We start from the raw sequence: 12,335 nt of genomic DNA, 5'->3' as shown, positions 1-12,335 counted from the left end.
TTGGGCTGAGCTTGATCTATCCACGAGCTGAGGCTTTTCTTGGAGTTGAACTCCATGTTATGATGTGTTTTGGGCGTTCAACTCCGGATTATGACGTTTTTCTGGCGTTTAACTCCAGACAGCAGCATGAACTTGCGTTCAACGCCAAGTTACGTCGTCATTCTTCGAATAAAGTATGGACTATTATATATTGCTGGAAAGCCCTGGATGTCTACTTTCCAACGCCGTTGAGAGCGCGCCAATTGGAGTTCTGTAGCTCCAGAAAATCCATTTTGAGTGCAAGGAGGTCAGATTCCAACAGCATCAGCAGTCCTTTTGTCAGCCTTCTTCAGAGTTTTGCTCAAATCCCTCAATTTCAGTCAGAATTTACCTGAAATCATAGAAAAACACACAAACTCATAGTAAAGTCCAGAAATGTGAATTTAACATAAAAACTAATGAAAACATCCCTAAAAGTAGCTCAAACTTACTAAAAACTATATAAAAACAATGCCAAAAAGCGTATAAATTATCCGCTCATCAGTATCCAATGCAGCAGATGTCAGACTGAAATCTGTTATATTTTCACCAGGAACTAAAGTATATACCTCTTCTCTTTCCTAATATATGCTATTGCCTCTTCTCGAAGTAGACCAGGAACTAAAGCATATACCTCAAAGCAATCCTTCTGCACACAAAAGTTTCGATTGCAATGAGGAAATTGCATATAAAAATTATATTCTACTTGAACACAAGATAAGCTACTTACAGTTTTTTGCACATTGATTTTTACCCAATCAGCAGGAGGTCCAATATCAATCACAGCTGTATCTCTACCAGTCACATATATCAACACAGGCAGGCAAGTCAGCGAGTGAACTAAAGTGCCAAGCATAGGCTGGCAGCATATTTCAACCATTAACCATACAAACAGATAAGTAGTAAGCTTAACACAAAGGATAAACAGAGCTGTAGAAAATGAAGTAAATGTGTCTTACTGTGGTTTACACGGTTTAGTACGTGTAGCTTTGACTGCATTGTCCATATACGATGGTTTCTTGCGTTTAAGTAAATCTGAGCCAAAGTGAAGGGAATCAAATACTGAGAGAATCATTTAACAACTACAATCCTGTTAGGAATGGTAGCAATAGGATGAAGGGCCATACTGATGCTTTTAAGCTGCTCTTTTTCACGTTTTTGCATAGACACAGAATTCCTATCCTAAGAAAAACAAAAGTATTAAACAATTATACAGTGTAAAAAGTAAAAACAAGGACAGAGAAAATGTCAATTAATCACAACTTCAGAATTGTACCAGACCTTAATAATGGCGTCACCAACTTCACCATTGCCTAGTAGACGTTGTGAGTGCCAACCCCGCATAGCGCGTGCTGCAGCATCTCTACATGCTCTACCTGATGCTGAAGTCTGCATAGAAATTTATTTTATCCTAAACATCATCATTAAAAATACTAAATTACCTAACTCAAATTTTAGAGACTAATAGTTCAAATTTTAGAGACTAATAAATATGTACTCCTAAATTTCTTAAATTGTTTCCAGAGAGAGAAGACAAGAATTCAACCATTCTCACAATGGCACCACTGAAGGATATCCTTAAATATGTTGGCTGGTTTATAGGTTTAGTAGTTGTATAGTTGTATTGTTTCTAGGGAATGTAATAAAGCGACCAATTTTCTAGATAAGCAACATAATAGATATGTCACAAAATTTGATACCTTCTATCTACCAATATGCAACAATACAAAGGCTATGGGATCAAAGGCATACAGATCACTACGACTTAGTGAGGAATATGAAAGAATATATTCACATATCAACAAACAAAATTACTAGGATCAACAAACAAAATTTCGATACCCAATTTAAAAAAGAAACTAAAAAGTTAATTCCTAAAGTGGGACACAAGATTTACATCCTTAATCGTCACAGGACCAACCTCAGAGAGAAGGTCCAAGCATGGTGGTAGAATCTCTTTGGAAGCATGGATTGAGCCATACTAAACAATTAGGAGCAGTTTAACATGGCAGGAGCAATTTTACCATGGCAAGTTTTCATCTTCCACTCAATGAACAATTTATTAAATCAACCACAACAAAACATAATATAACAATCAAAAGGTAGAGAACAACACCAAAACAATAATTTATCAAATTAACAAGTTAATAAGATCAATTAAAACTGGAAATCAAAATAACAAGAAGAATTAACATTTTAAACTACAGCAAACTAACAACAAAATAAGCACTAGAAAACATACTAACCATGAAAACAACAATAAAAAAACAATAATTAATACAAAAAAGAACAAGAAGGAGGAAAAAATCACCCTAGGATGAGCAGTTCTGAAAGCAAAACAGTACAGGGAAAGGGATGAGCTTTAAATCGCGACGGAGATGGCTGAATGGAGGCAGACAATGGCGGAACGGTGGCTGAAAGGCCGCGGAACAGAGGCTGAACAGAGGCTCGAACACGCTGCATAGAGGACTGAACAGAGGGCTAAGCAGCTCGAACGAGGGTTGGCCAAAAAACAGACGCAGAAGCTTGGCCAAAAAGGAGGCGGATCGGCGGCGAACAAGGGCAACGTTGCACTGAAGCTGTAGCAGCGGCGGTGGCTGGACGTTGAGGAACGGCGATGAGAGATGGCTGCTTCGGTGCTTCCTCCAAGCTGCGTTCGAGTTCTCTTCTGTCTTCTCTGCGTTCTTCAGTGTGTTCGTTCAGAGGCCAGAGAGAGGGAAGTGAGGGAGTGAGGAGGAGGAGAGTGGCTGAGTGAGACTGTGAGAGAGGAGAGGCCAAGAAGGTGCTGCGCGTTTTGGTTACTGGTTAGGGTTCCCCTAACCAACGGCACCGTTTTGAGCAAATTTTAGAAAATCGGTCGGGTCCCAATTCGGTTCGACCGAATGATTTTCGACCGGTTCGACGGTCCAACGACGGTTTCTGAATCTTTCGATTTTAATATATGATCGAATTGTTTTTTATACCGGTTCACGGTTCAGAACAATCAGGATTTTATTTTATAGGTTCAACCTAGCATTTTAATCTTCTTTCATGGATTTTTCTTTGTTTTCTGTTTTTATGTGAATATATGGTTATAATTCTGAATGCAGCTATCAACCAATCAGTTTGTCTTTTCGAGGGAAAAATTTCAGTTATATATCCAATCTTCCTTGTGCTTCATTTCTTTGATGTAGACTTCAGTTGTATAAATCATTCTTGGAAAAGTCTCTTTATTTTTCCATTTGTCCTTGTAATTTCTGTAGTTGATATTGTTTATGTTAGTAAGTAGACATGTTACAGTGTGAACTATAAACAGTACCGATATACAATACTAGCATCTCAACTTGCCAGTTTGAACAGAATTCTTGAGTTTCAGTATTTCATAATTATCTATACTTCATTAATTTTCGATGATGTCCTGGTTCATTTCAGGGTTGCAAAAGCTTTCCTTACTAAACTTGGAAGGGCGCCTTGTAACAGCTGCATGCTTGGATTCTCTTGTAGGATTAATTGCTTGATATACTTTTATGCTTATTATGTTGCTGATCTAGAAAATTGGTCGCTTTATTATATTCCCTAGAAACAATACAACTATACAACTACTAAACCTATAAACCAGCCAACATATTTAAGGATATCCTGCAGTAGTGCCATTGTGAGAATGGTTGAATTCTTGTCTTCTCTCTCTCGATAACTCTGCATCACCCTCCAAAATGATACTTCTACACCCCACATTCCAAGCAAATAATAAACCCTCCTGTTCATGGTTCTTCATTTTATATGTAGGTTTGATTTGTTCTTGTACATAATAAACACAAGAAATAACCGGTACCAAACCTACTTTGAATTTTAATATCTGATTTTAACACGTTTTCTTTATCTGAGGTAAAAAATGTATTAAGGAAATAGGATAAAAAATAAATAAATTAAAAAAGAAAAAGGAAAGAGAGACGATTAGTTTAAATTTCTGTAACAGAAATGGGGCCAAATAGCCATGAGTAGCTCAATTAGAAGTATTACTATAGTAGCCCAATTAGTTGTAGTATGCTTTGAAAGTCTACAAAATTATTTTTCTTAAAGAAAAAATGAAAAAGAAAGAAGAAAGAAGCTGCTTTGAGAGGGACAAATGTGTTTGAACAAATTTTCATGATAGGATTAAAATACAGATACTATAATTTAATCAGTTTTTACAACACCAACATAATATTATCTTTTTATCAAAGTGACCCTAAATAATACATATTTACAATATTTACTTGCTAGGCATTGAAAACTTGGTAAAAATTATTTGGGTATAAGAACCTCTATCTATAATACAAAGGCATTTTGTATGATAACTAGGAAGAAGTGGTTTATACTTTAGGAAACATTTCAAGTGCTCCAGGGAGCACCGGTGTACCAGTTGTTTTAACCGTTGATTTCAATTAATATATATTATATATATTTTTTATAATTCAGATCAACGGTTAAAACAACTGGTGCACCGGTACTCCCGGTGCACTTGAAATGCTTCCTATACTTTATACCAAGAATAAGCTATTCAAGATGACCATAGAATAAAAAACAATTTTTTTTCTTTTTTAATTTATTTATAGGAACTAACAAGTAACAATTACTCCTTGCACATGACATAAATTGGGGGGATTGGGAATATGACATTAGTAAAGAAAATCAATGAGTAAGGTACAAGTCTCATTAGGGAAGTGAAATCTTCTATCCCATTTTTGGATTTTCCTGTCTCCTTAGTTCTTTCAATGAAAATCTAACACCTGTAAAATCATGAGACCTCCCTTTTTCTTCTATTTCAAGATTCTCAAACCCAACATCTTCAAAATTATTCACACAGAAAAATGGGATAGAAGATTTGAGTTCCCAACTACAAGCACCTTGTTCATCAAAATTGCACTAAACAAGTTTCACTTTTTTAAATATATAGATTTGTTCACCACCAGAACCTAGTACTTACAAGGCTATACTGAAAAGATAACTACCACCCTAAACTCAAAAACTGGAGGAAAAAACAGAATGTGTAACCACCTAATCACAATCTCTTAAAAGCATTCTATCAACCCCTTTCACTGTGCTGTGCTGGATCTAAGACTATCAATGATCCAAAAGGTTAGTTAATATAATCTTGATATCTTGAGCAGAAACTGTTGTAATTATCATTATTGTTATTGTTGTTGTTATTATTATTATTATCATCATCAATGCTTTTTATAGGAAAACTCTAGTTACTAATGCTTTTTATATGAAAACTCTATCCCTATAGCACTTTGAATATTTGTATATTTACCAAATATTGCTCTAATATCTCTTCACAGTTGTGGGCTTTATTAAATCATAGTGTTAAAAATCTCTATTTAAGTTGAATTTTTAAGACTGCTTATAGTAGTGCTTGAGTTTATTCATCTAGAGTGGGCAATAACTTTAAATACTGTAACTTGGATGTTGCAGAATATTTGATAATTTTAAATGCCTTACTGATTGTAGATGTAATTTTCATTATCCCACCCCCCTTCTCTTTCTCCATTCCTCTCTTTTTTCTCCCGCTTTTTCATTTAATTCTCTGTACATTGATTAACTATCATGGTTTTGATGGCAGTTTTGCTTCAAAAATCTCTGAATGCACCAGATCCTCAAATTGTTGAAGATGCATGGAACACATTTGTTCAGAGGGGCCGTTATGAACCTATATTTTATGGACAATTGATAGCTAGTTGTCCTTTATCGTTTGATGCTTCTGTTCTAGTTCTGAACTTTGGGAATGCTGGTATGATACGTGAGGTCATATTGCTGGGTATAATGATGGATACACAGCCTATACCCATTCTTCATCCAGGTGGTTGTTGGGGCTACAATTGGTTCCATTATGTCTCTTGTGTGGTATTGGCTATGAAATGCTTTTATTCAGGATGCATATCAATCCTCTTTGTTTGTTAGGATCATTGGTTTATCGATTTCTATAGGAATTTGCATTTATTTTGTTGTATTTGTGATCCGTCATTGGCTTAAAGATGACTAAAACCACACTAAACCTGTTGTAGCATTGCACTAAATTGTGTTGGTTAATGAAATATCATTTTGTATATCAAGATTGAAGTATTTGTTATATACCAGTAGAAGCAATGAGGGTAATACTTAGTTGTTTATCAAGATTGAACCTCTTCAGATAGGACAATACTAGTTAGAAGCAATGAGGATTAATCCAAAAACTACTGAATTGTTGCCACTACATTATGATAAGTTTATTGGCAAGTAGGAGACTAGTAGTATACTTAAATCGTTGGTACCAATTCAAAGTTGGTACCAATCAAAGTCACATAAAACCTTTCTCATCACTTTAGGAGTGTCATTGGTTGTGTGCAGTTAGGACAAGGTGATGCTACTTTTGCTGTAATATCAACACTGGTTGTGTGCAGTTAGGACAAGGTGATGCTACTTCTACTGTAATACCAAGTTCTGTTGTAAGTTGTAACCTAGTCAATCGAAAAAAATGGCTTCTTTTTGTTTAGTTTTGTTGAAATCCTAAAACCATAAAAATATGCATCTCCATAAATACTTTCACTTCTCGATGTTTGTATTTTTATCCTTTCAAATATGGCAATGCCTAAGATTAAGAAGCAACAATAAACTGCAAAACTAACATCAGTGTTACATTTATCTCTCATGGTTTTGCTTAAGAAGCAAGTACAAGCCATTTCAAACATCAAGAACCACTTAAGTATTATACAGGAGAAGCAGAAACGACCAAAACCAGAGTTCTATAACATATAGCTAACTAGTTTAACCATCCTGGATGGATAGCATTCTGATTCTGATTCATCTCTAAGAGAGAAACCAATTCAACAAATGAAAATACTTAAAAGAAACACTGAAATCCACATTAAACCCTTGAATATGCAGTTCCACTAATTCAATAACTGAGCACAAACTTTTCTCATTCTTCCTCCGATTCTGATTCAGCATTCCGAAGACAATCAATGAATGGTTGAGCATTCTTCCATATTTGAGAGTCCTTTTTATCACCCTTCAGTCCCTTTGAATACGAATGCACAACGTGCTCTTCTTCCACCAAATCAACATCATAGAGGAAATTTAGAAAAAGTGCAACCTCATTAAACTCATTGCTACCTTTCTTGTAACAGAACTCCTCAGCAGCATTGAGTAATAACAGCTGCGATCCCTCGTCATCTCCAGCAACTACACCAGCAAGGTGATTCTTTCTCTTGGTAGCTTCTTTTCCAAACGCCTTTTCGACGACATCAAATAATCCTTCAAGAAGTGCATTCATCTTCTCCTGAGCAGATACAGGAAATGCAGCAATATGTGACTGCAATTCCTTCGCTGCAACACCTTTCTTCAAATATGCTTTCACTTCCCTAACCACAGTTGCATAGTTCATAGTGTCACCATTCTCAGAACCCTTACATATCAGATCATATCAAAATCAATATTCAAGATCATTAACAATCCTAAATCACAGTAATGACCAATGATAACAACAATTGAAGAAGCAAGATGAAAATTTATAGATTAACTAACCAATTAAAAGTTTAAAACAACAATTACGGTTAAAAAAAACTTCTAAAGAAAGCAGAGATTGTAGTATCATTGTGAAAAATCCAACTCGACCAGGCTTAGTCAAGGGGGAAGATGAAAGTACTTACCTGCTCAATCAATTAAGGAACGAACTAGATCCTTCAAGACAGAGCACAAAGCGGGACAAGGAGCACGACAGTGGGGCTGACGCGGTGAAACAGAGACGACGTGGCGGGACAGTGGTTGCACGATGGAGGAACGAGGCGAGACCAGTTGCGGCGACGATGGTGGCTTCGAAGTTCGAACAGCGCCGGAGACGACCGGCAAGCAAGGCGGTGGCTTCGACGGCGGTGGCTGGATGAAGCATGTGTGGGAGTGAAGGAGGAGCTCGAGTTGGAGAGGAAGGAGGAGGATGGTCGCTTGAGTGAGAGAGTGGCAGAGTGCTTCGTTTGGATTTTGGGGAAGAGGTTCACGTAATTAGGGTTTCCACAATGAACGAAACGGCACCGTTTGGTGAAGTTTTTTTGAAAATCGGTCGGGTTCCGGTTCGGTTCGACCGACCGGTTTCTGGCCGGTTCGACAGTTCAATAATGATTTTTTATTATTTAGTGGTTATAGCTTCTAGCCGAACCGTCTTGCTCACCGGTTCACAGTTCGATCGACCGGTTTGAACCGATTTTTAGAACCTTGTCGAAAATGCATATATGAAGTTTTTTGAATCCAAGCAGCGCCGTTTTTGGCTTTTTGCAAAAATTCAAAAAACTGGCCGGGTCCCGGTTTGGTTCGACTAACCGGTTTTTGACCGGTTCGACGTTCTTAACAAAATCAAAACGACGGCGTGTTATACAAACAGGTCGGTTCCCGGTCCGGTCCAACCGGCCGATTCAGCGATTTTCTAGCGGTTTTGTTATCAGCGGTTTTAGTAGGAGGAGTAGACTATTTTCTGCACTGGTTCCCGGTTGAACCGGTTCAACTGGCCTGTCCGGTCCGGTTTTTAGAACATTGTTCCACAATGAACGAAACGGCGCCGTTTGGTGAAATTTTTTTGAAAACCGGTCGGATTTCGGTTCGGTTCGACCAATCGGTTCCTAGTCGGTTCGACGGTTCAATAACGATTTTTTAATTTAGTGATTATAGCTTCTAGCCGAACCGTCTTGCTCACCGGTTCACGGTTCGACCGGCCAAGACAGATCTCTCCATTGCTAAAAAAAGGAGAACAAATTCACTTGCTCCAATCAATATTCCTGGATTAGAGCTACCTAGTGTGAGTACTAAGTAATAAGTAGTTTATTATTATTATTATTATTATTATTTCACTTATAGCAGTTTTTTTTATACATTTACTGGGTGCAAGTCTGTTTTAGACCAACAGTTTCAATGGGTTTGGACGATACTGAACTTGCAATTCCAGCATACTTGTATGGTAATCATTTGATGGATAAGTAAGTAAACTCAATTAGAATTTTATTTGTTAACGGTGTTGTTAATTTTTTTAGCTATTTTTATTTATGTTAAATTATCTTTGGCAGCTACGAGGAGGATATAGTATTTTCAGAGCTTACAGCTCGCAGAGATGTATTCAGGAGCTTGATGCCAGAAAAGCCAATCGTTTCTCTTGTGCTAGACTTAGTAGCAGATATGATGAAGACAGGGTTGACCAGAGAAAGTGGTTATTGGTTTTTACCCACAACTTTTGCGGTAAGTATATAGAAGTGTATACTAAAATAATATTGGTAGTTATTATTTGTATTGCGCATATAAACTAGTGGCTGAAATAATGTATCTGTCAGAGAAAACAAAATTGGATCCCAACCGTCTACCGTCTTGTATCACATATGTTTATTTAGGCAAAGTTGACTGCTTAAAAAGAGTAAGTTTATATCATTTAAATTCATATTAGCAAATATTGGCATAAAATAATTTTAATAACTAAAATGACTTTCTCTTGATTAGGTCTTTATCCCTGTATCTGAAACTACTGACGAAGGTCATGAACACTGGTACCTCGTAGTGATTGATCATTGATGAGCGGATAATTTGTACGCTTTTTGGCATTGTTTTTAGTATGTTTCTAGTAGGATTTAGTTAGTTTTTAGTATATTTTTATTAGTTTTTAGTTAAAATTCACTTTTCTGGACTTTACTATGAGTTTGTGTGTTTTTCTGTGATTTCAGGTATTTTCTGGCTGAAATTGAGGGACCTGAACAAAAATCTGATTCAGAGACTGAAAAGGACTGCAGATGCTGTTGGATTCTGACCTCCCTGCACTCAAAATAGATTTTCTGGAGCTACAAAAGCCCAATTGGTGCGCTCTCAACGGCGTTGGAAAGTAGACATCCTGGGCTTTCCAGCAATATATGATAGTCCATACTTTGCCCAAGATTTGATGGCCCAAACCGGCGTTCAAAGTCACCTACAGAAATTCCAGCGTTAAATGCCGGAACTGGCACCTAATTGGGAGTTAAACGCCCAAACTGGCATAAAAGCTGGCGTTTAACTCCAAGAGAAGTCTCTACAGGAAAATGCTTCATTGCTTGGCCCAAGCACACACCAAGTGGGCCCGGAAGTAGATTTTTATGTCTTTTACTCATCTTTGTAATTCTTAAGCTATTAGTTCCCTATAAATAGGACCTTTTACTATTGTATTTTCATCTTTTGATCATGCTTGTATGATTGAACCCTCTTTGGGAGGCTGGCCTCATGGCCATGCCTAGACCTTGTTCTTATGTATTTTTAACGGTGGAGTTTCTACACACCATAGATTAAGGTGTGGAGCTCTGCTGTACCTCGAGTATTAATGCAATTACTATTGTTCTATCGAGAACCGACAGCTGAATAGCCGTGCCGTGACAGGGTGCGTTGAATATTTCCACTGAGAGGACGGGACTGTAGCCATTGACAACGGTGATGCCCAACATACAGCTTGCCATGGAAAGGAGTAAGAAGGATTGGATGAAGACAGTAGGAAAGCAGAGAGACGGAAGGGACAAAGCATCTTTATACGCTTATCTGAAGTTCTCACCAATGAATTGCATAAGTATCTCTATCTTTATCTTTATGTTTTATTCATCATCTATAACCATTTGAATCTGCCTGACTGAGATTTACAAGGTAATCATAGCTTGCTTCATACCAACAATCTCTGTGGGATCGACCCTTACTCGCGTAAGGTTTATTACTTGGACGACCCAGTACACTTGCTGGTTAGTAGTGCGAAGTTGTGATAAAGAGTTGAGATTGCAATTGTGCGTTCCATGTTGATGGCACCATTGATGATCACAATTTCGTGCACCAAGTTTTTGGCGCCGTTGCCGGGGATTGTTCGAGTTTTCGGCAGGCTTTTGGTCCTGTAACATCAGTGCCAAATTTTCGATCCGCCAACAGCACCAAGTTTTTGGCGCCGTTGCCGGGGATTGTTGAGTTTGGACAACTGATGGTTCATCTTGTTGCTTAGATTAGGTATTTTTTCAGAGTTCTTAAGAATGAATTCTAGTGTTTCAAGGTGATGTTCTTATCATCACCAAGGCTGATTGATTCTCATCAATTTAGCTCTTGAATGCAATGTCCTGTTGAAGCTTGGCTATCCATGTCTAATTCCTTTAGAGTAAAGCTTTAGACTAACATTGCATGATTCCTGGAATTCTAATTAAGAATTTTGATATCTTTATTTTCTTTTCACTTAATTTTCGAAAAATCCAAAAAAATTACAAAATCATAAAAACCAAAAAAATATTTTTATGTTTCTTGTTTGAGTCCAGTGTCTCATTTTAAGTTTGGTGTCTTGCATGCATTGTTTATTTGATCTTGGTTATATTTTCAAGTCAATAATACAGAGGACTAAAGATTCAGTACATGCAGCAGAGGAATTATACAGAAAAAGCTGGGCGTTCAAAACGCCCAGTGAAGAAGGAAAACTGGCGTTTAAACGCCAGCCAGGGTGCCTGGCTGGGCGTTTAACGCCCAAAAAGGTAGTGCTTTGGGCGTTAAACGCCAGAATGTGCACCATTCTGGGCGTTTAACGCCAGGATGGCACAAGAGGGAAGATTCTGTTTTTAATTCAAATTTTTTTCAGGTTTTCAAAATTTTCAAAATCAAATCTTTTTATAATGTTTTTCAAATCATATCTTCTCAATCATATCTCTTTAATCACATCTTTTTCAAAATAGTTTTCAATCATATCTTTTTAATTTCTCATTTCAAAATCTTTTTCAAAAATCACTTAATTTCTTTTCCACTTTTGGTTTTCGAAAATCAATTAATGTTTTTCAAAATGTTTTTAAAATCTTTTACTTAATTTTTGAAAATCTCTTCCCCTCTTCTCACATCCTTCTATTTATGGAATACCACTCCTCCTCAATGCACAATTTGAACTCTATCTCACTAAGTTCGAATTCTTCTCCCTCTTCCTTCTATTTTTCTTTTCCTCTGACACCTCAAGGAATCTCTATACTGTGACATAGAGGATTCCATATTTTCTTGTTCTCTTCTCTTTCATATGAGCAAGAGCAAAGACAAAAGCATTCTTGCTGAGGCTGACCCTGAACCTGAAAGGACCTTGAAGCGAAAGCTAAGAGAAGCTAAGGCACAACTCTCTGTAGAGGACCTAACAGAAATCTTCAAAGAAGAAGAACCCATGGTAGCCGAAAACAACAACAATCCCAACAATGCAAGGAAGGTGCTGGGTGACTTTACTGCACCTACTCCCGACTTCTATGGGAGAAGCATCTCTATCCCTGCCATTAGAGCAAACAACTTTGAGCTTAAGCCTCAATTAGTTTCTCTAATGCAACAGAATT

General features: G+C 37.2%; 1 protein-coding gene and 1 long non-coding RNA gene across 2 annotated transcripts; both read right to left on the bottom strand.

Annotated features, from left to right (window-relative positions):
- Positions 1 to 1,008: 1,008 nt before the first annotated feature.
- On the bottom strand, positions 1,009 to 1,410 carry LOC127744764 (uncharacterized). The gene is made up of 3 exons (XR_008005794.1): positions 1,300 to 1,410; positions 1,146 to 1,200; positions 1,009 to 1,053 (listed from the first exon to the last, which is right to left on the bottom strand). It is a non-coding gene; the product is annotated as an uncharacterized LOC127744764 (long non-coding RNA).
- A 5,527-nt stretch (positions 1,411 to 6,937) lies between these two features.
- LOC107473567 (eukaryotic translation initiation factor 5-like) lies at positions 6,938 to 7,715 on the bottom strand. Its single transcript, XM_016093131.3, has 2 exons — positions 7,668 to 7,715; positions 6,938 to 7,423 (listed from the first exon to the last, which is right to left on the bottom strand). The coding sequence occupies exon 2, from the start codon at positions 7,400 to 7,402 to the stop codon at positions 6,938 to 6,940; it is 465 nt and encodes a 154-aa protein (XP_015948617.1). The 5' UTR covers positions 7,403 to 7,423; positions 7,668 to 7,715.
- Between the last annotated feature and the right edge of the window lie 4,620 nt (positions 7,716 to 12,335).

The sequence above is a fragment of the Arachis duranensis genome, chromosome 2 (assembly GCF_000817695.3).
Source record: "Arachis duranensis cultivar V14167 chromosome 2, aradu.V14167.gnm2.J7QH, whole genome shotgun sequence".
Taxonomy (NCBI): Eukaryota; Viridiplantae; Streptophyta; class Magnoliopsida; order Fabales; family Fabaceae; genus Arachis; species Arachis duranensis.
The sequence above is the reverse complement of the archived record's forward strand: the minus strand, read 5'-3'. Positions and strand labels throughout refer to the sequence as shown.

What these genes read in the sequence shown, in the direction of transcription:
- LOC107473567 (XM_016093131.3), bottom strand. Translation starts at nt 7,402, where the DNA reads ATGAACTATGCAACTGTGGTTAGGGAAGTGAAAGCATATTTGAAGAAA.